We start from the raw sequence: 27,097 nt of genomic DNA on the forward strand, positions 1-27,097 counted from the left end.
CCCCGGCAGGTTAATCTGAGGACAGCCGCGGCTCGGCGGCAGAAGATGGGGATGACGCGACGCGGATCCTTGTCGGTTTCACACCGTTTCCATAGCAAATAAGCTCCATTCGTCAGTTCAACCCTTTTGCGCTCCCGTTTGTAACAAAGTTGCACTTTCTATGATCCCCGTCTTGGGAGGCTCATACGTCCTCTTGTGTGGAGCTTCGTTCATGGCGTCCTATTTGTAAAATATCCGCAAGAATTTTTATACATTCTGTAAATGGTACCATGCTCCAGATTTGGAATTACTCCCGCACCATGTTGCGGACACTGGGAGTGGTGATGGGTTTTCACAAGCTCAGTGTCATTTTAAAAAGGGGGTGCCGTTGACTGGAGGGCTACAGTGTTGCACAAAGGATTAATAGGAAAGACTAAGGCCAGTCGAGGCCTGTTCCAAGTTTTTTTTTTTTGCACATTTGAATTGAGATATCCTGACAGTATTTTCATTTTTCCAAGTGCCTTTTTTATACTACAGGTGAAATATAGAAATCCAACATTATATGCTGTTCAAAAAAAAAGCGGATTTTTATAAAATAGATATTTTTTTTCTGGTTTCATGTTCTGTGGTCGAACATGCAATAATTTTAGTTAAGTCTCCAGTTGCTACAACATAGCAGCATTCTCCTGTTTTAGAGGAATTTTAATACGATATTGGTATAAATGTCAAAAAAGTGTTGAATAAAACTGCATTTGATACAAAAGTGGAGTGGTTGTGTGTGTTGTTCTACAGGTAAATCCACAGAGAAATATTAGGTCCACACCTATAAGAAAATTAAAAAATATGGAACACTGCGAGAAAATGTTTTTTTTTTTGGTCAGGCAGGCAATCAGTGGAGGTAGACCAACTATGTGCAAGAGGCGAGTGGCAGCTTTTTTGAACCAACTGGAGGGTGCGCTAGCTGGCCCCAAAGAAAAGTACAGTGATCTTGCCGAGATGCAACGAAAGCACGGATTACTGATTCAAAGTACTGCAAAACTGCTTACACGAAGTCCAAACGCTGGACTCAAAAAGCACCACATCGATTTTTGATGATATAATCACTGTCCAATTTCACACCAATTGGTAAACCGCTATCATTGTGGACCTCAAGTGACAAAAGTGGAGAGGTAAAGAAGGGGTGACTTTTATTGGGGTATAATTTACAGTGGAAGCGGAGGGAGGGGTGACGTGGTTTTGGTTTCATTCTTCACGTTTCCGTGTTTTGCTGCGATTCATGCTTTTGTTGCTGCCGTTGCTGTTCTTGCGCTTCAATATTTAGTTCCTCATCTAGACGCTCTTTAGCTCGCACCACCTGCACAGAGACAAAGTCACAATGGACACTGACACTAAGGATGGCCTCAAATAGAGCACCATGGCTAGGGGGATACGGATTGGGTTGAGTGGAAAAGGATCATGGTCTTTTACAAGCTGCCACTTTCACATTTGAGAACTTGCTTAAGTGCGGCGTCACCACAGCAACACAGTAAATTGCCTCACAGCAGAAGCTCAAGCAAAAGTACTTACTTTTGACTGTAAGTAAAATGAACCGCCCACAGACTTGTCGTTGACTTTGAAGAGATGTTCGTAGTTCTGGAATAGAAGGCAAACAAATCATCAGTGTGAGAGTTGATTTCAAACAACGCACTACAGTATAATATACCTTATAATTATATATTATATACTACCTTATAATAAAACTTCCAAAAGGTGGACAAAGTCTGTTTACAATTGGTTGGATAGTTGGTAAAAAGCTGTACAATGGAGGTCAGCGTTACTCTTTTTTTTCCTGACCTTCTGGATTTCTCCTGGCTCAAGCTTGGAGACGTTGAGAATCTGCTGAGCCTCTTGTAAGCTCATCCCAGAAATGCTGGTGGCAGCGGCAGAATGCTGACCAGCGCTGCTTCGTGCCCGTGCTGCCGCCTGACTCGCTGCAAAGGAGGGAGGAAGAAACGACAATGCCATCTTATTAGAGAGAATTGATGGTATCATATATCACTGTTACACAAACTATTATTTATTTTTTAACGAAATTACATTTGCACTATATGGGGCAGCACAGTGAAAGTGTAGTTACTACATTTGCCTCACATGAAATTCTGTGTGCGGGGCCCCTGGTGTTCCTCACTTGCCTGGCAATCTTTTAGCGTGGTGCAGATGAGAAATAGAATACAAATTTTTCTTGAAATATTGCCAGTGGGAAGCAGGTAGCTAATAAGGCCCTGTAACTGGCGCCAAGACTGAGTTGTTGGTTGCCATGACAACGAAAATACAATTTATTTTAGGCGTGTTGTTTTGCAAAAGTATTTCATATTTCTATGTGAATGATTGTTTTGTCTTTAAATTCTCTGAATATGTTATTTGGAATATTTGTTAAGAATCACTTCCGGGTCATGTGCCGTGGATAGCAAGGAATTAGAGAGAAAGTTCGAGAAAACAACTGGAGAGAGAAAGAGACAGAGCTACGATACCGCGTGGTCTGTGTGATTTAATTTGATCTAGTTTCGGTTTACCAAGGTGCACACGGTATGTCATTTTGTGTTTATTTATTTAACGTCCTGTTCAAGATATTGTAATTTTGATTGTTGTTTGAAATGTGTTTTAGTTTTCACGGTGTTTCACGATTAAACGTTTTTGGACATCAGTACGAGGCGTCCTTGACCGGGGTAGATACAGGCCCAATGATAGAGCCCTGGGAAACACTTGTGGTTATTGGGGAGGGATCAGACCATTGAAAGGGGCCGAGGGCGCGGGGGGGGATGATCATTTTTATATGAGTAAATTGCATTAAAAGCTTGGTCAAGGAATAAATTGATGTACTAATTTGTACAGTAAAATGAGACAAAAACAGCACCATTTTGGATACAGCTCTCATCACGTGTGCAAGCAGTGTTAGAGAAATGCAGACTACAATTTCAGCCACTTATTCTCTCATTTACATTAGAAACATGACGCATACCTGCATATTCTTGCTGTAATGCCCGAGCGAAAGCACGGCCCACCACCTGAACGCCCATCACGATGACTTGCGCCAAATACTTTGCCTATAGAACACACACACACAAAAAATCATTAAACATAGATGCCACAAGTAGCTGTCACTTCCACTACTGACTGACATTTGTGCAGACTAGTTAACCAATCATGTAACTGGGGAAGCAAAACTGGACACGAGTTAGGCAGTTTCATCTTAACCTAGATGGCAAATAAAGACTATTCAAAATATTAATCAAGCACCATAGGATGCTATTACATGTCAAATGCTTTTGACACCTGACATTACGTAACACACACGACTAGTTGCGGTAGAAGCAGTCAAATTGTCTTTCTAAGTCGAATGCGGGAATGCTTCGGTCTTCTTCCGCGGCTGCAACAAAGGCGAAGCTACGACAACGTCTACATTCACAAGGACAGTTTAATTGAATGACACACGTAATTAAATAATGCATTTTCTTACCATTTCGCCGTCCTAAAACGTCTTTTGGAGGACGGAGGTCGCTTCCCACATGCCGGAAGAGCATCAAAGGTTATGCGGATGTGTCGAAGTTCACTAAAGGGATGCTATCGCTTTAGCATGTCGACACCCAAGGGCGAGGAGGAAGAACTGCATCTTGGTTTTCATGCCTCTCCCCCCATACTGTACCGTACTTTGAAATCGGTGTGACAAATTACTTGGCACGCGCCTTACTAACTTGTGCACAAAAAAAGTATTGATTAAAGTTACATTTATTTAGATTACCGGTATTTTTCCCTGTATTAACTGTAAAATGTAACTTTTTATTTTTATATTTTAAACATGTATGACTGCAGAACTACAGTATGTGAAGTCCTTCTTAAAATCCACTCTGTGAAAAGTGCAATGTAAATAAAATGTACTCAGGTTAAAAAAAGGAGAGCCTCTTGATAATATACAATAAATAATATTTTGGTGAATGTATTTTTTAAATACAATTTTTGATGTTACTGTGGTTTAAAAGGTTACATGATAATGGTAACCATTAAAAAGGAAACCTAAAAACACCTTGAACACAGGCTACATCATATGAAAATTAACACATTTTAAAAAGGCAGACTTCCTACAAAATTTACTGTAATACACAATCAAGACCAGTTTTTACACGATTAGATTTCAATATTTTTATCAGAGGAAATTTGTCTTTTAATATATGATGTAATGCGTATAAAAGGTTGTCAATAAAGCAAATTCGCATCATTGGTGATATAACCATCAGCCAGAATGAAGAGTGAATTTTAATGTTGACAATTCTTGAAAAAATAACAAACATGACCCCTTTTTAACCATAAACACCCTCCCACCATATGAAAAACCAACCTCGAAAGTCACAATGTATCACATCTGAGTAGTAGCACAAGAAACTACATATTACAGTACAGTATATCATTGCAACAACGCTGAAAACACTTGCTGGCCACATGCATCCAGCCGAGCTTGTAAACAAATTCTGATCCAGTTGATTGGAAACGTACATATTCCCCCGTTATGGCTTGATTAGACATTTGGACTAATACTGGAATGTAATTTAAGAGACAGTTTGAAAGACTAAAACCTATTCAAGCTTCAGAAAATAAATATTTGGAGCAAGTGTTAATTAAATACCTCTTACAAAGGAACCTAAAACCCAAACTACCATATATGAACATCCCCCGTGTAGAAAATATTCAAATCGAGTAGATATACAATAGCAAGAGCAATGGAAATTAGTACAAGTAATCATGTAAAAAAAATCCAGTTCATGGCCAAATATGAAGACTGGTGACCCTGTGTTATCCTTACAATTGTGTGAAGATGAAGACACAGTAAACTCCCCCCCCCCCCCCCAGATTACTACAAGTACAAGACAATAATGATCTTTTTTTTTTTCCAATATGCACCAAAGAGGTACCATTGTGCAAACTACACCCACAATCGTCAACACATTCTTACGTTAAAGCCACTTTTCAAAGAACTCCATGTTATTAAATGCAATACACATTTGGACTTCCGTGTTGTGTGTGTATGTCTGTATTCGTGTGTGTGTGTGTGTGTGTGTGTGTTTTAGACCATTTACTATTGGAGTAAAAGCAGACCAAAAGCCAGATGAATTCCTGAATGTTTCCACGACACATTGAAGACTTCTGGCTCACAATTGCTAATATCATACACTGACAAATGTGGCATTTCAAAGGATAGACCAAAAAAAAAAAGTTTTCCATTACTGTATACGTTTGTTGGAGTAATGCCGGAAAGCAGAGAGTGCGTTCCAGTGGAAGCGTGTGGGTGTCCTCTCTCCTGACGCGAGCACTTTTAATCATCCTGTGAGACCCAAGACAGAAGACGAAGGTGATGAGGGAGTAAACACATAATAACATTGAAGGCCATACCATACTGTGAAAAACTGACTTTTTAATTGACTGTATGTACAAAATTGGGTCTGTGCAGTGATTGCCCACCCATTAGGTGTGAAATGAGCAAATGAACTGCTGCCTCCGACCACTTTGTCCTTTAAGATTCCTCAAATTGATCAATAAAATGTAAATTTAAGTCATACTTTGACAAAAAAAAAACACAAAAAAACAACCACCACCAAATGGCTTAAATATTCATTCATTCATTTTCCGTTCCGTTTTATCCTCACAAAGGTCGCGGGGCGTACTAGAGCCTATTTCAGCAGTCTTCGGGCAGTAGGCGGGGAAACCTTGAACCGGTTGCCAGCCAATCGCAGGGCACACAGAGACGAACAACCATCCACGCTCACACTCACACTCACACCTAGAGACGATTTTGAGTGTTCGATCAGCCTGCCATGCATGTTTTTGGAATGTGGGAGGAAACCGAGTACCCGCAGAAAACCCACACAGGCCTGGGGAGAACATGCAGACTCCACACAGGAAGGCCGGAGTGAGGATTGAACCAAAGACCTAAGGAGTAAATATTTTGCTCAATATGATTTGCGCTGGTCCAGTGGTTAGCGCGTCGATATCATAGTGCAGAGGTGCAGGCAGAGGTTTGTGGAGTTTGCAAGTTCTCCATGGCCTGCGTGGGTTTTCTCCGGGTACTGCGGTTTCCTCCCGCATTGCAAAAACATGCATGGCAGTTTAATAGAACACTCGAAATTGTCCCCAGGTGTGAGTGTGAGCATGGATGGTTGTTCGTCTCTGTGTGCCCTGCAATTGGCTGGCAAGTGGTTCAGGGTGTCCCCGCCTACTGCCCGAAGACGGATGGGATAGGCTCCAGCACCCCCATGTGAGGATAAAGAGAATCGGAAAATGGATGGATGGGATGCATGATTTGCGTTGCCATTACAACTGCCAACTTACAGTATGCTCAATATTTCCCAAATTCCTCATTAACCTTCCATGGAAACCTTGCACATCAAGTTGTGTCTGGTGCAGTTCCTGACTCTGAAACACTTCATTTTTTTGAAACTGTTGCGAATGGTGTAAGGTCCGAAAAGTATGACGTGCTAAATTTGAAAGCGGCTAAAACCTTACACAACACAGAAATCGGCATCCTTCTGACAGAGGATTCGTTTTTTCCGCACTCACCCACTCGTCGTCATCAACCCCCTCGAAGGAATCCTGGGGCAATGGATCGTCCATGTTTCCCAGCTTAGCAACCATGGCCTCCAGAAGCTGCCACGCAATTGGTGTCAAATTACACAGCAGACATTAAGTACATCTGTTCGCTGATGGTTTATTCCGATGTAAACGAGTCCTGATATGTGTTAACCCACCTCCTCTTTCTTCTGCTCGTCAGTCTTCTCCTCCAGGTAGAAAGTCGAGGGCATGTACTTCCTCACCGGGGCCTCTTTAGGGGCTTCGCTGACTGACAACACATCAGCAAAACTTCATGTTGACAGCCAGAGAGAGGAATTCATAAACGTGTACCTGGCGTCATGTCAGCGGGCCTCATGCTGATCTTTCTGTGCTGGCCGTCGGCGTTGTTGAGCCAGGCTGATGCGCTCAGCGCTGGCTCCCAGCACGCCGGCGTGTCTGGGTACAAGTCGTCCTGGAAAAACTCTTTCTGCATCGGAGGACACAAAGGTGTGCAATTCAAAAGGGTGGAGGAGGCATTACAGCAATGCTATCGTTGGTGCCAGAAGGGCAGGAGATGGCTCTCAAGCAGCACATGAAGCGCTTCAAATCACTTCAATATAGTTCCCGGGCACCAAGATGCTACACGATACCATCAAAGCACTTGCATTGAGGTGCTCAACCCACTTCAACATCGTAACTTGGCACCAAGATTGCACCAAAGCATAACACAAAGCTCATCAACTCACTTTAACAAAGTTCCTTGGCACCAAAATGGCACTCAAGAACCACATGAAGCTTCTCAACTGACTTCAGATTAGTTTCTTGGCTTCTGGATGCAACAAATTGGAACCGACGCACTAGATGATGCTTCTTAGTGCAATAGAACACGGACAAATGGAACGGACTTGAGTCCACTCTGTGTCCTCTGTGTTGGCTCACCTTGACTCTTGGCATCTTGAAGACCACCGGCTCCACGGTGGTCTTGGTGAGCATCAGGGCCACCGCTATCTCCACCTCGCGCACGTTACACTCGCTCTTAGGGAGGAAGGCCAAGCCCTGCAGGCGGCGCAGCAAATAAGTTGCAGACACCCTGGACCATGGCAGCATTTGAAGATTCAAGCACTTCATTTACCTTGTGTGGCTCAGGACTCTTAAAACTGCTGCACTCCTCAAAATAGGGGTCGTCAGGGACGATCTCATAAATGTGCACCCGGGTGTCCCCCTTGAAGACAAAAACAATCCGTGACTATTTAGGTCACAATCTTATTTTCCCTACCGCCAAAGTCCTCCTTACCTTTCCAGTGAGGAACACCACTCCGGTGTCTTGGTCATAGAAAGGGATCAATGTGGAGGGGGAGACATCCACGCAGACGCTGGCCACCACTCCGGAGGAAAGAGAAGCAGCGGAGTACAAGTAGAGGGCTCGCTCGCTGCTGCTGCAAGGAACATATGATTGATAGTGTTCGATCAAAAGTTTGACTTTTGAATTGCTTCAATGCAAACAGTTGGGTCTCTCAAGGGCCTGCCCTCCTCTCCACTCAGGAATGAAAACCATCCATCCATCCAACCATCATCTGAACTGCTTATCCTCACGAGGGTCACTGGTATACAAACTACCCAGTAAATCTTTTGGATTTTTTTTTAAGGTACATGTAACGCAGCAGCACCGGCACCATCTATCGTATCTAGCACGGGGGTCGGCAACATCCGGCTCCAGAGACGCATGCGGCTCTTTAGCGACATCTAGTGGCTACTTGGAGCTTTATAAAAAATGTTTGAAAATGGAAAAAGATTTTGATAGTAGGCTAAAATAGCTCAAATAGATATAGATACATGTTGCAGCTCTGAAAAAGGAGAGCTGTGGTGTTGGTTTTTTAAAAACGTACAATTTATTTATGCTTTTCAAAGTCTCGACAAACACAGACACGTCTGCGTCCGACTCCGTGCCTTCTCTCCTCGTTTGACTCGAGAGGCGTCCAAAGACAGCCTCAGAAAAATGGAAATGAATGATCACTTCACTGACACTAAGAAAAGCGAAAATAATGCACAAAAACAAAAAAAAAATCAAGCTAAGAAATCACAAAATAAATTCTATAGGGGTGTTTGTGAACACACATCAAAGGAATGAATAACAAACAATTCTGAGACCGTCCAGTCTCTGACATACATACAGCATGTGTTTCCTTCATTGTAAATTTTATAGAACGCTTTTATTTTTTTGCGGCTCCAGACATATTTATTTTTTGTTTTTTTTGTCCGATAGGGCTCTTTCAACATTTTGGTTGCCGACCCCTGATCTAGCATGTACACAATCATGAATCAATGTGACATAAATAATTACTGTGTTTTTTTTTTAAGAGTACTGTAAACACAAGCAAACCACCTTCACACGAGGCTTATCAAATTAACTAGCATACTTGCCGAAGTAAACTGACGTGACTTCACACCACCTAAAGTAGTACTTCATGAGATCAAGTCACTTTTTGAGGAAACACACGTCAAGTAGTGTTGATGTTCAAAATACCTGTTAAATCCAGACACCAGCAGGTACTTGCCCTCACACACCCACACCACACGAGCGCCTCTGTGGCCGTCAGGGCCTGGACCCTCCTAAAACGCAAACGTCTTTTAATGTAGGATGTGAGCTAAGGAAACACATCGGTGACTACAGCGATCCCTCAGATTTTCGCTCATGGCTACATGTGCACATTTAAGCTTTACTGAAGGCTTAACTTACATTTCTGCTTGTCTGGCAGAATGTGAACAGAATGCTACATTCAACATTGCCTGCGCAGTTAATAAAAACCTTGATGATGACCAATTTGACGATTCACATTAGTTGAATTTGCATCGGGTTAAAAAAAAAACAAAAAAAAAACCGAGTGAATGTTTCTGTGTTTACGTATTTATGTGCGCTAACCTGCACAGGCGCATCCGACTTGCGCGGGTCGTAAACGCGAATTTTGCCATCTTTGCACACTGTAACCAGCTGCTTGCCATCTGGGCTCCAAGCCATGCAGAACACCTGAATGATAACCACGGGAGGGGGTAAGTGACAACAAAATAAACCAGAATTTATCATCAATTCCTTCCAAGCGCTCCTTGAAAGAGGAAATGAAGTCCAACCACGACTGAACAAAGGAGATCGACAAATTGTAAAATCTGGCTGATGAGTTTTATAGGTGGCCCCCAAATACACAGATTGACAAGGAAGGGTCCATTGCGAAATCTGTTGTTTGTATTATGATACTTTGTGGCTGTGAGTCGATCCTTTGATCAGCATTCTATGTGACTTCTTAAAAAACACTTTTCATTGTAAAAGCGACATGCTGGCCCACCTGATCCCGGTGTCCGGTGAGGAGCTGCACCTGCTCGCCATCTTCCAGGTTCCACAGTCGCACAGTGAGGTCATAAGATGAGGACACCAGCAGGTCGCTGGCCAAAGGGTGAAACTTGATGGAGTAGATTTTCTCAGTGTGGCCTACGAGGAATCACATGAGTGCTGCTGCTGCTCATTTTCCGTTCGTTCATGTACCCATACTATTTGATGCCATTGCGTTCTCTATTTTCACCTTGCAGGATGAGTTCAGGATCGGTCAGAGTCTCTTTGAGGCCGCCCTTTGGTACTTGCCACACTCGGATTTTAGCATCCTCACCAGCTAGACACAAATGAATACAGATGTTACCACATCACGCTCTAAAACTGGGTGCCCGCGTTTGTATGTACGCCTTTGGTAAGTCAGGTGTGTCGGCTGCCCAGTTACTCACCCACAGCGAGTCGATGCGTGTCAAAGGGGTCCCAACAAAGGTCCGCCACATTGACAGAATTTTGAATGGTGGGCAGAGCGACGTCCGGCAGCTTGCCTGGCTGCGAGCGCTGGGAGAAGAGCCACATCACATTCCTTCAGTTCACATCTTTGACTGTTTTTATTTTGTTTGTTTTCTCCAGCAGCATACCGTAAAGATGGCAATCTGGCCGCCGGCTATGGCGAGGGGCACGGCGGCGTACTGGCTATTGGCGCAGAAGCCGTCGCACTCGCCCGGCGTGGTCAGGTTGAGGTCGCGTACGTTGGTGATGTGCGTGTCGCGGTGCAGCACGACGCCCTGGATGTGCCGGAACTTGGAGGTTGGTCCTGGATCACGCATCATGAGAAACGGCAAGCAAAAACGCCAGAATATAATAATGACTAATTCAAATAATATTCATTGAACACAAGAAACACTACTAAAATATTCAACGCAATAAATGTGTTGTACTTAAGAGTTAAATACTGTATTACTGAACTGTACGCAACAAATTAGTGAACTGGATTTACCAAAGGTGAAACCCCTTCAACATGACAATTTAAACATTTAATTCTGTGAACATGTTTCCCATACCACTAGAGGGCGCTGCTACTACATTTGGCCAATCAGCGCTATAGTTCACTGTCATTGGCAGGGGTTTGTGTGTGTACGTGTGTGTTCAGACCAAGGAAGGTCTGGAAAGCCTTGGCTGCCTGGCCTGGACTTGGCGAGGGGAGAAAGCCCGAGGAGAGACCCGAAGTGGAAGAGGGCGAGCGGGATGCGGCGGCGCTGCTGGTGGGAGTGCTCAAAGGACTGCTGGAGGTGGAACAACCACGTGCCGCGTCCTGTGGCACAGAGGAAATAGCTCAGTACATTTTCTGTCGGCTACAAAACAAGGATGTGCTCTGCATTTGCTACTAGAGAACTTCAATAGGGTCTTAATCCATCTCTCGATACCACCACGATCATATCGGTACTTCGCAAAAACAAGATACCACAGCATGCGATCGTGCCATGTATGGAGCACTTCAAAATCCAGATTTAATTCATAACATGACAATATCGAAACAAATTGAATAAAACATTTCAGAGGCTCACTGGAAATGGTGATTATTAAATGTATTCATGTGCGTAAATCACCACAGACATGTTTTCATAGTCAAAGTTAACATGGAACAAGTTTTGCTCCGATGAACCAATTCAGAGGATGGAAAAATGCAAATGTTATTGAGAGCCAGCGTTCTGGCCCTATGAGGCCAAATTGGACATTTTGATTGGTGAAAGACACAGCGCCCTCTTCCCCCCAACTCTAACATAGTTTCAGTAACACCAGCAAGTGTGATTTAGTGTGAAGGCCGTGGGCAGATTACAATGACATGGCAACACAGAGTTTGAACTCTGATTTTAAAATAATAATAATAATTTTACATCCTGGAAGCAGTACAGCCAAAACAAATGATACCAAATGAAGAGAAAAGACTGATGGGTAAAAATGTATACAATTTCATGATTTGTAAATGTCGGTCAGTGTTTTGGATAGCGCTGCCAAAATGAATATATTCCCACCTTGCTCTCGCCGCTGCTAAGATCCTTCCTTGCCGGCGTCGGTTTGTCTGATGGAGCCGTGGCAGCTTTGGGCTGCTTGTCCGGATGCAGGCTGACTTTCTGTACCTGAGTATAAACCACACCAGTCATTGGAGCTTTCCAGTTTATCCATCCATTGATGTCGCCGAGCTGAATGTCCATTACCTGCTTGTTCCCTCCCTGCCACCAATCCGCCGCGGTCATGGCCGGACTAACGCCTGCCGTGTCGGGGAAGAGGTCAGCGTGGAATTCATGGCCGGAATTCTGATCGAACACACATAACCTGTAAACATCATTTTATCTTGCGCGTGTCATACGCTGTCCGCGTGTATAAAGAGTAAAACCTTGCGAGGCACTTGATAGCTGATTGGCACAATGTAGTTGTCGGTCAGCTGGAGCACTCGCATTACTTCGCAAGACATGACGTCCAACGCCAGCTTGGGTACCATGGCGACGCCGCGGCTTGACATCTCAGTCAGACAGTGGCTCACTACAGTTGGATCAACGGACGCAAGTCATCAGCTAAACACAGTTATTAATCAAGCGCACATGCAGGAGGAGATTTGGGATCATGACAATACTGTATATGACAATAGATGTATTCATTTATATCCTGCGTATCACGACACATCACACAAGAGCAGGGGTGCCCAAACTTTTTGGACCGAAGATCGACTTTTCGATCAACCAACCTCCCGCGATCGACCCGTCACCGCGCACGCGCACGGACATACTGTACATACGTGCCATTTTAAAGTGCTTCCCTCGCCCCTCCTCGATTCCTATTCTTTGCCCGTGCCCTCTGTGAATTGTACACGAAACAAACTCTGAATGTGAATCATGATAACGATAAAAGATATCGCGCAACAGCTACGATCACAAGCTGCAATTGCAGACTGCTGAGCGCTAACAACATCCGGTGGCGATCGACGTAATGGGCACCGCTGCACTAGAGCATACACAGCAATATTTGAATGAAATATCATTATTTGTAAAATAACATATATTCAATTATTACAAATTGTGCAAGAAAAAGTCCAGTGTATTTCACTAGACACTGGCAACAGCATAATATTGATACAGAAACAAATGATACCTTATTTAGACTGGACACAATGATATGATATGATATCCTGTAGATATATTAACACATATTAAAAGCATTCAACAGCTAAAACATAATATTGATTTAAAAAATATATATAGTTTTTTAAAAAAGTACCGTATTTTCACGACTATTCGACGCATCGTACTAATGGCCGCAGTCTCATTAATGCGTGACATTTCTGTATTTTACACATACACAGGGCGCATCGTACGAATAGCCGCAGTTTTACAGTGGTAAAACATACGCCAGCTTAAACATACGGCATGCATGCGCGCACTCTAACACGTTAGCTTGAAGCATACAGTAGCATGCCAAGACATACAGATAAGATAAAAACACGTTTTTAAAAAGGCAACGAAAGCAGAACTGAGTTCGGGTGTATTTTATTTAGCCATTGTACAATGTTCTCACGTTTTTCGATCAATCATCACCCAGAAATCCATCAAAGTCCTCATCCTCTGTATCAGAAGCAGAGGACTGCACATCTCAGTTGTCATTGAATGCATCACATGCTAGTGTGAGTTGCTACGCATTGCCGAGCGGAAAGAAGGAGTAGCAACAGCAAAGTCAACATTTCTCTCGTGTGAAGCTTTCCCACATTTGAAAGTAAAGAACAGAGCGAAACGTGGTGGCAGCGCGTGTGTGTGTAGAAAGAATTGAACAATTGTGCAAGTACCGTAATCCATCAAAAACGCCGCGTTCCCTCTCGTTGTTGCGTATTGTGGCGTAACTCGCCAAGCGCTGCCTCTCACTCTTTGTAAAGTTGTGTTTGCCACCGATCATCCATTGTTCCCATGCCGTTTGCCACTTTACTTTGAACGCCCGGTTGATGCCAATGTCCAGCGGTTGGAGTTCTTTAGTCAAGGCACCGGGAATAACGGCAAACTCAGAGTTCATTTGCTTGACTTGTTTTTTCACCGCTGCTGTGAGATGGGCACGCATGCCAAAAGCATAACCGGTGGCTTTAAGTTTGAACTGAGCTTCGTAGGCGTGTCTTTTTGTCGAATTTATTTTCAGGGGTTCTTAGAAACCAAAACCGGAGTTGTTTTGCAACAATGCACATTGCCACACGCTATACAAGTGTTGGTACTGGCTTGAGGCGTCCACTTACACGCCCACCCTTCACCATTGGCGGACTAGCTTGTCTGTCCTCTCTCTCCCTCTCTCTCTCTCTCTCTCTCTCTCTCCCTTCCATATATGTATATATACACGCCCACCCTTCCCTGATTGGCCGACTTCTTTCACAGTCACTTCCGCCTTTTCTCTATATAAACAGCGTGTCGGCTGTCAGTCAGATTTTGGAACTCAGCGCATATAAAGGACGCTCCGCACCATAAGGCGTCCTGTCCATTTTGGAGAAAATGTAAGACTTTTAATGGCGCCTTATAGTCGTGAAAATACGGTAAGTTAAAAAAAAAGTTCAAGGAAGCACTGGAGTAAAACTCGCCTTGAGAGAGGAAGGGCTCCGAGGTGGACACTTCGAAGCAATCCGCCACTGTGTCGCCCTGCCCAGAAATAACATCTCAACATACAAATAAACTACCTGCACATGAGAAAAAAAAGTGCTTTTCTCCGCAACCCAATTATCAGAAACATGCGAGTGTTACCATGCCAGCCAGCACCAACAGACCAGTATCGGCATCAAGAAGAGGAATCAGCGTCCTAGAAAAGAAGGACAATACACAAATGTCAACATTATTATTCTTGTAAATGGGGACTTTGTATTACAACTTATTACAACTTATGTGCCATTGCAAACCTCATCTTGAAATCTTAGGAATCATTGCGGACCTACACCACAAGATGGCACAATACACCTCAAGAAAAAAAAAACTTGCCAAGACCAGTCCAGTTTTCATACTCGCTCACCAAAAGTGAACAATTTTACCCGGACTGCCCCAAGGGAGTTTTAACACTTAATAGTGTGTGTATTTTCCTCGAAGAATGTCTGAGACTTCTTACAGCACCTGGAAACTGTTTTAAATTCTGAAAAAAATGTCATGGTTACTGTACCACAGAAATCAATTTGACCCAATTTTATTTAAAGAGCACATTAAGAACAACCAGTACTGAAACAAAGTGCTGGCCATGAATCAAGTGCAATCATTGGTGGCGTTCGGCAAGCGCCACTCATTAGCATTCTGGACTGCAGAGGGACGAACATCTGCTCTGAGTCTCAAGAAGCCCCCAATAACACCAGAAAAGTGGCAGCTGGATTTGTCGCTAACCACTTAAAAAAAGTTACTTGAGGGGAGAGAAAAGCTACTAGGTTGGTAACACCGCCCTTCCTCAAAACAAAGCGATTTCAAATGGAATGCAACAAGTGGGTATTAAGAGTGCTGGATTCTATATCCTTGTTGTATTTTGACCGGAGAATGTTACAGACCTTTGGATTGTGGTGGCCAATGCAACAAAACAGGAAACAAGGACTTAGTGGCATTCTTTCAACTAGAAAATCTCCTTCATGCTCTTATACTACTCACCCCCTTTCACACAGTTCCCCTTTTGTGCCAAAATGCATCATCAACAATATTGATGTACAGTGAAACTCCTCTACAATGAAATCATATTTGCAGCAAGAAATTTTTCACAACAGGGGTTTTTTCACTGTAGCAAATTCGATCTCTGATGTAAACACACACACACATACACACACACACACACACAAACACACACACACACACACAAATGTATTTGTACTCTTTATTTTTATTCCAATAGTGCATAAGTATGAGCACACACTTCATATAGTCATTGTAGAAAGAAGAAAAAGGGAAAGTAATTGCGAAATATACGATCAGCATTCACTTTCACTTCCATCAATTACTTGGATAATGTCTTTTATTTTGTTTCCTCTGTCTTTCCTTCTGATCACTTTTACCCTCTCTTCCAGCGTCAGAGCTCTTCTTGTCTTAGCTGCTTGACATCCAAAGGTCCGTTTTGTAGCCATTTTAGCAATGCAATGTTCTTGCTGCATCTGAAACGAACAATAACAAATACTTCCTGGACTACTGCGCATGTGTAAACCAGTGTGGGTGTTGCTGTTGGCGTTTCGGAATGAAGCAGTAGAGGCCGCTGTTGATTAGACTTTGGTGTAGTGAATCTCGTCGTGAGGCAAGAGCAAAGAAAAAGATTTCGTATAGTGCAACAGGTTTTTGGTTGTTGTATGAGGTGGGGAGGGGGCAGGAAAGTGGGAATGGTGTTAATGCATGAAGATGTTTTCACACTTGGGGGTATTTTCGCCCATGTAGGTTTCGTTGTAGAGGAGTTTCACTGTACTGTCAAAAATAAGAATTGCCCCCCCACACACTCACACACAAATGGAAGTGAATGAGGATGGCAGGGTGAGTTTTGTTGTCTGCGAATTGCACAAAGGCAGCGGCCATGCTTAGTGCAAAAGTGTGTTCCCATGTCCGAGTCTGTCCCGCAGGGCGTGGGTAAACACCTCCATTCCCACAGCGCTCCCTCTTCCGCCTGTTCCACCTTACCGCCGACGCTCTCAGCGTGCCTCCAAACCAATTATTCCCCACTAAATGCCCTTCCCTTTTCTTTTGGCTCTTATCTGCCTATTTTCTCACAGTAAATGCACAACGGGCTAAATAGGGACATATTAAGGGCAGCGCTTTATCACTGATAGCGGCTTCTGTTTACGAGCGTTTTTCATGCTCGGGCCCATTTTCCCACACGCGTCTACTACGCAGACAACCACAGAAATGTTCACATTTACACTTGCCGGTAGGCAAGTTGTAACGCTGCGTAACGATGCGTGTGCACAAGTGAGCTGATTCCAGAATCACATGGACCCAGTGTGAAGATGAATGAAGGAACTTTGTGTGTGTAGTACACAGCACACACTAATCCTAGCAAAACTGTGTGGTTGCAGTTTAAACACACACACACACACACACACACACACACACACACACACACACACACACACACACACACACAGGTCTGATCGCAAGCTGAAATGCAGACTGCTGACCACTAAGCAATCGCCGGTGATGCAGGTCACACACCACCGTAGGCTTTTAAATTTTTTATTTTTCAAAATACCGTATTGGCCCGAATATAAGACGGTGTTTTTTGCATTGAAATAAGAAATTAAAAAATTAAAAAAGAAAATAAAAATTGGGGGTCGTCTATAATCGGCGTCTATACATTATACCCATTCACGACGCTAGATGGCGCCAGATATCATTGAAGCGAATGCTGAACTTGACTCCCCAGGCCAAAGTGAACCCCTGTCACGAAGAAGAAAAATAAAAAGTAGCGGTAAGAAAGAAAAGAGAAGAAAATAATAGAAGAGTGAACAGAAAATGGAGAAACGTAGCGACCAACTGGAGAAAAGTGGGTCAAAGATCGGCCAGGTTAATCGGCAGCTGAGGAGAAGTTATGATGTAATTTACATTTCAAAAACCAGAAGCCATTCATTTACGAATGTGATTGTACTTCAGTTTACATATTTAAATGTTCAAATATTAAGATTTGAATGAGGCAAAATAACATCCTTTTCCTCTCAAATATATTGTTATAATCATTTGTTTCAGATATACTGTAATTATTTTCTGTATAAAAACTAATTTGGTGTTCAAAAAGTCTTTTTTCAAATTTGAGTATTGAAAAAGAGGGGGTCGTCTTATAATCAGGGCCGTCATATATTCAGGCCAGTACGGTACATAGATGTGCAGTGTGCACTAACACAAAATTTGACTTGGGACCAGACCGCTGACTACCAGTCAATTGCGACAGACTGGTTGGGCACCCCTATGTGAACACCTTTTTTCACCTGAATCCTGACCCAACCCAGCATTGGCTCAGTCCCTTTGACCCACAGCTGGGTTAGCAATTTCACCCACTTTGGGTTCTTTTTGTGCGGTATTATTATTCTTTTTTAAAATCGAATCATAGAAACAAGGTGCAATTGTCAAGGAAGAAGCAGACTGCCACAAAGAGAGGAAGACGGGCAACAATAAAGGAAAGAGGGTGGTTATTTTCAGAGGCTGTTGGCAACCATCGATGGCCACATTCAACAGACTGCGCCCGTGCATTCAAGTGTGGGACCAAATGTTCCAAGGGCACTATTAAAGACCATCTTATGTGAGGAGGGAAATAAAAGCCTCTGCTTAAATAGACGCCCCAGCCACTATTTCCAGAAACACTCTAATTAAATGTGCGCATCCTACCAACAAAGCCAGCTGACATCTCTTCATAAGTGGAATCTATTAAGACGCCGCGCTAACTAAAATCATCTGTAGCCACATTTAGACGCAGTCACCCGCCACATGAGAACGCGGTGTGGTCACACACAGTTCATGCGCGTGCATAACAGCTACATCTGGGACCAATGAAAGCATCAGACGCCCCCCCCCCCTCCCCGCCAAAAGGCCCAACTTACATCATCGATAAAAAGGTGAAACGAATGGTAAGAAGTTGGACAGAGTTATGGTTAAGTTGACCGAGATCAGTATCAAAGGCAGGTAGGGGGAGGTTTGCAGACTTGGATGGGTGGGGGAGCAAGACCGGCCTTTGCTGTCCTGAGTGTGGGTGGATAACAACAAAGACTTCAACACTCAAAGCTTTGATCCAGCTGGTTTACACAAGACCTCAGTGGAAGATTTATAGTTACCGAAAGCTGTCGCCAATGACAAACGGTTTTATGAAATTGCTTCATGCAGCAGCATCAGCCCTCTAGTACATTGCAACGGACCGCTGGGCCCTTTGGTAGACTAAACACAAAATAGAGTTTGAAAGTAGCTTTCGTTGGAAAATCAGGTGAGTGCGTGAGTTTAACCCTTTTGTGCACTGATAATGATAACCTGTAACCTGATGACATGATAGGCTGTCCACTGTAGTGACTGCTGTCCCTGAAAGGATTAAATAAAAAAAAAAAACTGGTTTTATTGAAAGCGATCAGAGTACAAGTGGGATGAATATTTCTGCTCCCGAAATGGCAAAAAAAATGAAAATACAGTTTTCACTAAACATATCATTTATATTATTTGTCTCTTTCAGCAGCTCGAAATGATGATCTTCAAAATGAATGAGTCCTGCGTAATCACTTTCAGCCTCGGGGTGTATCTACTTGACCCACGTGGCGCACCTCTTGGCCTTCTCTTCATGTGTCTCCTGCTCATGTCATCCCAATCAGTGGGATTGTGTGAGTTTTGCAGTGCTACAGTATCACAGAGGGCCACGGGGATTTTGGGTGCAAGTTCAACCCCCCCACACCCCTGCTCCCGCATCCTCTCTTTAACTCCAATGGCAGCCGACCTGCTTGCCTTTTCACAATCTAAGAATGATGCTTGGATCATGTGGTAAAGTGTCCGTCATTCTCTCATGCGCATCCAATCGGAATTGTCAACTTTGGATATGGCCAATGGCAATTCACGCAACAGCAATTGACGAGATATCTTGAATAGGAATCTATGGAAATGAATGGGAAGTAACTTTCCGGAAACTGAACGGAAGCCTCATTTTGTGTCGTCCAATGACAATGGGAATTCACAAGAATGTGAGGAAATTAGCTTAAAAAAAATAAATCAATGAAAACATTCTGCCTATTTGCATCTTTAGTGACCTTTGCTTTACTGGCAAATGGAAACTTTTAATAGGATTTGATGGGAATGCGCAAGATTGTGTTCTTGTCATGGAAAAATTTCAGACACCAGAATAAAATGTTCTGTCACCTTGGTAACCCATCAGATAGCCTTCTGCCAGCCTTGTTGTTGTTGTTTTTTGGTTAGATGTCTCAAAGGAGCATTCCAATTATGTTATTACTATGAACCAGAGACGAAACATCCATCTGCAAGGCCAAGCTCGGGTCAAAATAATTAACTTAATGAACCTATTTCGCTTTCCTCTGATCCACATGAGACACAAATAAGTGCTGATAAATCTCATTCACTCCCAAAGACGTTTTTAAATGTCTTTTCAGACTTGGTCCAGAATTGGCTGTCCTGAATGAGTTAATGAATCATAATTGGCGTGTCAGAAGGTTCTTGCCACCATCAAGAAATAAGCCATCAGATTTGCCGCGTGGCTCTTTTTATGCTGAAGTTTTGCTGTCGTTTCAAGCCTTTACATGTTGCGGTTGCTCAACATTTAGTTTAGGTGAAGGCTGTCCCCCAAGAAAGTGACGCCTTTTACAGCTTTCTGGAGATGTCTTCAGTGTGTGTATGTGTGTGTCTGAGAGAGCAGAGCTGCGGCTTTTGGACCGATTTCATCGAGCTTTAACTCCATAAGCACATCATAAGCATTGATAATTGCAGCCATAAGCCTCATCTGACGAAAAGTTTTGTACTGATTCGGGGAAGAAACTAATTTTCTTCTTCTCGCTTGGTGTTTAGACTGTGGAAAATATGCTTCTCATGGCCCTCGAGGAAGAAAAAACCCCCCCAATAAAGAAAGACGGTTAAAAGGATAAGGCGACTTCCAGCCAACGAAATGTGAAGTTGAGATATCCAAGAGTGGTTCAGGTCACCGGCCGCTCAGAGCGCTTTTATGAGGTTGGCCTCGGCGGAGGTTGCGGTTGTTTTGAGTTCTCTAGTTGTGATATCATTTGACGAGCCTGATGCAATGTTATTACACTTGTCTGAGGGTATCGGCCACAGCTAATGGTTTTAAATGCACCTTCTCTGCAGATCCGTGGGTGCTTACAGTGTCTCAGACAAAGGCAGAAGTGGTGTGGAATAATCCATTTGGGATTAAACGGAATTCATGAGGGGAACCAAGCAAGAAGATCCTCACCAGGAGCCCAGAATGGGGGATAAGCACTTTCCGTGCTACCTGCAGCTTCCTGCATACCCATCTGCCGTGCCAACCTGCCTGCATAACTAGCTACCAACCTAATGATGTATCTTATCGCCTACCAATGTATTTAACGATACCTACATACCTTCCGAGCTATCTATCTATCGACTACATACTGAGCTAAATGAAGTCAATATCCTATGAGTATTCTATATCGGGTGTGTGAACATGGTCGGGAAGTGTTTTAGCTTTGTACCTAGCTGCTAAAAACCTAGCATAACATATTGTAGCAAAGAAGCAATCTAAATATAAAGGCATACTTATGGAATGTTTCATATCAACTTAAACTCCCTACAAAAATACTTCTCTTCCCACCTACCAAGCCGAACTATAATTTGTGTTAGTTTACTTTGTAGAAAAATGTGAGATTCACACGAAAGGATCTTGAGCATCTTAAGCTTTGAGACGAAAAGGGTGCGTAGAAGGGTGTTATATTCGTAAAGGCTTTACATTCCTAAGATTAGGAGATCCTGGATGCTCAGCAGGTGTTTCAGTGAGCATAACATACCTTCTCCTTTCTGCTTGTCTCTGTGTGTGTGTGGGTGTCAGTGGAGCTTGCCTTGTTTAATAAGAGCACTGGGCTTGGCTGGCTATTACCTTCAGAAGCCATTTCATTAGAAGGGAATTAGGCTTGACGGAGGGGAAGGAAAGCGAGGCTCGCCGGACAGGAGGGGCCAGCTGTGGGCTGATTTGCCGCTTAGACGGGCTGCCAAAAACTGGAGTATTTATTATATTGTTTTCATGTCCTCATATTAACACTTAAATTATTTCTATTCATGTGTGACGTCGAAATTCTGTGATATGCTGAGTAAAGAACGATAACATTATGCTTTTGTCTTTCATCACTGTCTTTTATGTATGAATATATATATATATATATATATATATATATATATATATATATATATATATATATATATATATATATATATATATATATATATATATATACATATATATATATATATATAAAAAAAATCCTCATCTCACCCCTCGGGTGGTGTCCGTCCCTCATTCAGCTCGGGTCCTCTACCAGAGGCCAGGAAGCTTGAGGGTTCTGCGCAGTATCCTTGCTGTTCCCAGCACTGCACATTTCTGGACTGAGATGTCCGATGTTGTTCCAGGGATCTGTTGCAACCACTCATCTAGTTTGGGGGTCACTGCCCCGAGTGCTCCGACCACCACAGGCACGACTGTCACCTTTACCTTCCAGGCTCTCTCCAGCTCCTCTCTGAGCCCTTGGTATTTCTCGAGTTTCTCATGTTCCTTCTTCCTGATGTTTCCATCACTTGGGACCGCTACATCCACTACAACGGCTTTCCTCTGCCCTTTATCTATGATCACGATATCTGGTTGGTTCGCCATTACCATCTTGTCAGTCTGGATCTGGAAGTCCCACAGGATCTTCGCTCTGTCATTCTCCACCATCTTCGGCGGTGTTTCCCATTTTGACCTTGGGGTTTCCAGCCCATACTCCGCACAGATGTTTCGGTAGACTATGCCAGCCACCTGGTTATGGCGTTCCATGTAGGCTTTCCCTGCCAGCATCTTACACCCTGCAGTTATGTGTTGGATCGTCTCAGGTGCCTCTTTGCACAACCTACACCTTGGGTCTTGTCTGGTGTGGTATATCTGGGCCTCGATGGCTCTGGTGCTCAAGGCCTGCTCCTGAGCAGCCAGGATGAGTGCCTCTGTGCTGTCCTTCAGGCCAGCCCTCTCTAACCACTGATAGGACTTCTTGAGATCAGCCACTTCAGTTATGGTCCGGTGGTACATCCCGTGTAGGGGCTTGTCCTCCCATGATGGTCCCTCTTCCAGCGCCTCATCTTCTGTTCCCCATTGTCTGAGACATTCTCTGAGTACGTCATCCGTTGGAGCCTTCTCCTTGATGTATTCATGGAGCTTGGATGTTTCATCTTGGACAGTGGCTCTCACACTCACTAGTCCCCGGCCTCCATCCTTTCGGCTTGCGTACAGTCTCAGGGTGCTGGATTTGGGATGGAACCCTCCATGCATGGTTAGGAGCTTTCGGGTCTTAACATCCGTGGTCTGAATCTCTTCCTTTGGCCACCTTATTATTCCTGCAGGGTATCTGATCACTGGCAGGGCATAGCTGTTTATTGCCCGGGTCTTATTCTTGCCATTGAGCTGGCTTCTTAGGACTTGCCTCACTCGCTGGAGGTATTTGGCCGTAGCCGCTTTCCTTGTTGCCAGTTCGAGGTTGCCATTGGCTTGTGGTATACCAAGGTACTTGTAGCTGTCCTCAATGTCTGCTATTGTTCCTTCAGGGAGTGAGACCCCTTCAGTGCGGACTACCCTTCCTCTCTTAGTCACCATCCGACTACATTTCTCAAGCCCGAATGACATCCCGATGTCGCTGCTGTAGATCCTGGTTGTGTGGATCAGGGAATCTATGTCCCTTTCGCTCTTAGCATACAGCTTTATGTCATCCATGTAGAGGAGGTGACTGATTGTAGCTCCATTTCTGAGGCGGTATCCATAGCCTGTCTTGGTGATTACTTGGCTTAGGGGGTTCAGTCCTATGCAGAACAGCAGTGGGGAGAGTGCATCACCTTGGTATATGCCACATTTGATGGACACTTGGGTAAGTGGCTTGCCATTGGCTTCAAGTGTGGTTTTCCACATCCTCATCGAGTTCGCAACGAAGGCTCTTAGGGTCCTGTTCACCTTATACAACTCCAAGCATTCAGTGATCCAAGTATGTGGCATCGAGTCATAGGCTTTCTTGTAATCAATCCAAGCTGTGCACAGGTTGGTACGTCGGGACCTGCAGTCTTGTGCGACTGTTCTGTCAACCAGGAGCTGATGTTTGGCTCCTCTGGTATCTCTACCAATGCCCTTCTGTGCTTCGTTCATGTATTGATCCATGTGTCCACTTATCTTAGCCGCAATGATGCCTGACATGAGCTTCCATGTTGTGGAGAGACAGGTTATTGGCCGATAGTTGGATGGGGCTGCACCCTTCGAGGGATCCTTCATGATCAGGATCGTTCGCCCTTCGGTTAGCCATTCTGGGTGAGTCCCATCCCTCAGCAGCTGGTTCATTTGTACTGCTAGGCGCTCATGGAGTGCTGTGAGTTTCTTTAGCCAGTAAGTGTGGACCATGTCTGGGCCTGGTGCTGTCCAGTTCTTCATATCTGAGACTCTTTCCTGTATGTCTGCCACTGTTATGGTAACCGGGTTCTGTTCAGGGAGGTTGCTGTGTTCCTCTCTCAGGGTCACCAGCCATTGTGCACTGCTGTTATGTGCAACCTCCTTTTCATATATATATATATATATATCAAACGATTAAAATATTTAATCTAATTAAAAATGCAACTGTCATAATTAACTCAAATTCACAAAAAAATAATCGTGATTACTCACACATTTTTGATCGTTTCAGAATTTCCTTTTATATTTTCTTTGTCCTATTTTTTAATGCTCTCATCAATGTCATATGTTCATCAATGTCATCATGTTATATCCACACACACACACACCCACTGTATGTATACATACATACTTTTTTTCATCAAGTGGGGCCTCACTAAATCAGTCGTTTTTAATAACCCAAACAGGGATATCTAACGGTGAAAAGCACTAAAAAACATCTCAAGACCTGGGAGATTTACTGGAAGTATATATATATATATATATATATATATATATATATATAGAGAGAGAGAGAGAGAGAGAGAGAGAGAGAGAGAGAGAGAGAGTGTTGTGTGTGTGTGTGTGTGTGTGTCAAAGTATCCTAGAATTCTTGGCCATCAGGTGTATTTTGACAAAAGAGTGCCTCAAGACATCATGTCCGATCTGCACAAAAGCCTCCAGAAACTGGCCCAGACGAGCAAGGTTGTAAAGCAGTAGGACCTTTGACACCAGCTTTTCTCTGTCGACTGGCAAACTGAACAGCAGACACACACGCACTGCACTGGCAGATGCTTATGGCTGGCAGTGGAGCCCTTGGAAAAGACGCGTTCCGCGTTAACCCCAAAGGTTCAGCATCAAGGAACCTGGCCTGACGACCATTTAACAACCTGTCGGCTGGGTTTGGGGGGGGCCCTGGGAACTAGTCGGCAGCCACCGTCGGAGAAGAGTTACGGCCGCATCTCATGCGCTAATTAGAGGCAGAAGATCGTCAAGCAGTGGGGGTTGTGAGTAGAGCTTCTATTATGCACTGATTTATAATATTATAGGTGGAACCCTGCCAACTGTGGCGCAAAATTTCTGCCTCCCATATTATATATCTATCTATCTATATATATGTTTAGATATTTTACACAACAAAAACTTGACTGACCCTGAGTGAATAGAGAGCTCAAGCCATACATCAGCCATGGCGTCTGTGTACAGTAAAGCGGTTGCTCCGCATTTTACAGTCCCGACTTAAAGACGTGATCGCACAATCCGCATCCAATGATTTGTTACAGCCGACCAGTGAGGGGGAGATGATGTCATCTGGCACCGACTGGAGTGTGTTTTAGTTGTGTGGAAGAGTCGCCGAGCACATACACAACTCACCAACGGCGGGCAGAATGAAGCGACGTGGCCGATCTTGATGCGCTAAACAGACGCTCTCGGTTAACACGAGACACCACACGTGTGTTTCCTTCAAATTATCGCAAAGGCCCATCCTCTTACCACACACACAAACACACACCCACAGACGCAATTATATAGTCGAGTATTCTCATGACAATTTATAGTCAAGTTGTACTTACATGCGGCATACAATGCGCAATATAATGTCCCGAAGTGCAGTTATGGTGCTGAATGTGGCCCGTTTGATGGAGTTAGAAATAATTTGTTCCAAGGCCATTCATTTGCCAACTAATCCTGTGTCCTACAAACACATTTTGATGACATGCAAGGGCTTATTTGTTTGAACTCTTATAGCGTGCGTGTGTGAAACCGAATGGCCATCTCTATGGGTATATACTGTATATCTTCTATATACCGTATTGAAGCGAATGCATAACTTGACTCTCCAGGCCAAAGTGAACCCCTGCCATGAAGAATAAAAATAAAAATAGCGGTAGCACAAAGAAGAAAAATAAAAAATAGCGGTAAGAAAGAAAAGAGAAGAAAATAATTGAAGAGATACCAGAAAATGGAGAAACGTAGCGATAATCTGGAGAAAAGTGGGTCGAAGATCGGCCAGGTTAACCGGCAGTTGAAGAGAAGTTATGATGTAATTTACTTTTCAAAAACCACAAACCATTTATTTACAAATGTGATTGCACTTTCAATTTGAATGAGGCAAAATAACATGTCTTTTCTCTTAAATATATTGTTATAATCATTTGTTTCAGATGTACTGGAATTATTTTTTGTATAAAAATTATTTTGGTGTTCAAAAAGTCTTTTTTCAAACTTGAGTCTTGAAAAAGAGGTGGTTGTCTTATAATCAGAGCCGTCTTATATCCGCGCCAATACGGTACTACACAGTTAGAAAAGCTGCACTTTAGTTGTGTTGGCGACTATTGCCGTCAACGTGGTGGGCTTCTGAGACAGCTTGGGGGGGGGGGGGTTGTCAGGGTATGCATGTTTAAAAGTTTTTAGTCTTGCTGCTGCGCCGAAAAAAGGTGATTTGTTTGTTGGAAGAACAATAATTCACAGTCAGTCCAAGAGGACTGTCACACTTCCTGCTGCTTGGGCCCAAAAAAAGACCACGTATGTGGCCTTTACAGAGGCGCCTTGTGCCAAGTCACATTGACACACAGACTGGCTGTTTTGACTCGCACATATCAGGGTGGCCGCGCAGACGCACCTTTTATCTCTCAGTCTGTCTGCGAAGCTGAGGGGCTCCACACAAAGCAACAAGTCACCGACTCAACTCCACATGCAACTTTTTTGTCCATACTTGCCACACTGTCTTATCTCTGTCTCCTAGCACTAAACTTCCACTCGTGTTGGATAAGGATCTTTCAAAAGCCGCGTGACACGCAAAAATGATGCTTTCAAAGCTGCAGCGGCGATGAAACACGAGGTCCAGTTATTAAAATCAAGTGCTGTAAGTCACAATCAGCTCCAAAGGATCTCAACATGCCAGAGAATTTTATTCCTTTTCTCTGCCCTACTTGGCCTTACCTTTTCCTATTTTTCATCAAGTGGGGCCTCACTAAATCAGTCGTTTTTAATAACCCAAACAGGGATATCTAACGGTGAAAAGCACTAAAAAACATCTCAAGACCTGGCAGATTTACTGGAAGATGGAAAGAAAAAAAAACAAGTCAAAAAAGTAAA

General features: G+C 43.6%; 1 protein-coding gene across 5 annotated transcripts in view; it reads right to left on the reverse strand.

Annotated features, from left to right (window-relative positions):
• Positions 1 to 1,149: 1,149 nt before the first annotated feature.
• The window catches only part of LOC127590178 (mitochondrial import inner membrane translocase subunit TIM16-like), a 112,286-nt gene continuing 86,338 nt past the window's right edge, over positions 1,150 to 27,097 (reverse strand). The window contains exons 10-31 of one of the 5 annotated variants that reach the window (XM_052049638.1): positions 14,641 to 14,695; positions 14,481 to 14,538; positions 12,270 to 12,415; positions 12,091 to 12,189; positions 11,908 to 12,012; positions 11,027 to 11,186; positions 10,513 to 10,688; positions 10,324 to 10,432; positions 10,128 to 10,214; positions 9,894 to 10,036; positions 9,476 to 9,580; positions 9,080 to 9,165; positions 7,850 to 7,991; positions 7,688 to 7,777; positions 7,495 to 7,611; positions 6,907 to 7,042; positions 6,753 to 6,844; positions 6,565 to 6,651; positions 2,978 to 3,062; positions 1,813 to 1,949; positions 1,546 to 1,611; positions 1,150 to 1,333 (exon numbers count right to left, since the gene is read on the reverse strand). In XM_052049638.1, the coding sequence (XP_051905598.1) occupies positions 1,229 to 1,333; positions 1,546 to 1,611; positions 1,813 to 1,949; positions 2,978 to 3,062; positions 6,565 to 6,651; positions 6,753 to 6,844; positions 6,907 to 7,042; positions 7,495 to 7,611; positions 7,688 to 7,777; positions 7,850 to 7,991; positions 9,080 to 9,165; positions 9,476 to 9,580; positions 9,894 to 10,036; positions 10,128 to 10,214; positions 10,324 to 10,432; positions 10,513 to 10,688; positions 11,027 to 11,186; positions 11,908 to 12,012; positions 12,091 to 12,189; positions 12,270 to 12,415; positions 14,481 to 14,538; positions 14,641 to 14,695 (2,386 nt within the window). In that variant the 3' untranslated portion in view covers positions 1,150 to 1,228. Of the gene's footprint in view, positions 1,334 to 1,545; positions 1,612 to 1,812; positions 1,950 to 2,977; positions 3,063 to 3,475; positions 3,621 to 5,082; positions 5,333 to 6,564; positions 6,652 to 6,752; positions 6,845 to 6,906; positions 7,043 to 7,494; positions 7,612 to 7,687; positions 7,778 to 7,849; positions 7,992 to 9,079; positions 9,166 to 9,475; positions 9,581 to 9,893; positions 10,037 to 10,127; positions 10,215 to 10,323; positions 10,433 to 10,512; positions 10,689 to 11,026; positions 11,187 to 11,907; positions 12,013 to 12,090; positions 12,190 to 12,269; positions 12,416 to 14,476; positions 14,539 to 14,640; positions 14,696 to 27,097 lie in introns of those variants that run through there. The other 4 variants (XM_052049636.1, XM_052049635.1, XM_052049634.1 and 1 more) reach the window with 4 other exon arrangements.

Source organism: Hippocampus zosterae, chromosome 17 (assembly GCF_025434085.1).
Source record: "Hippocampus zosterae strain Florida chromosome 17, ASM2543408v3, whole genome shotgun sequence".
Lineage (NCBI taxonomy): Eukaryota > Metazoa > Chordata > Actinopteri > Syngnathiformes > Syngnathidae > Hippocampus > Hippocampus zosterae.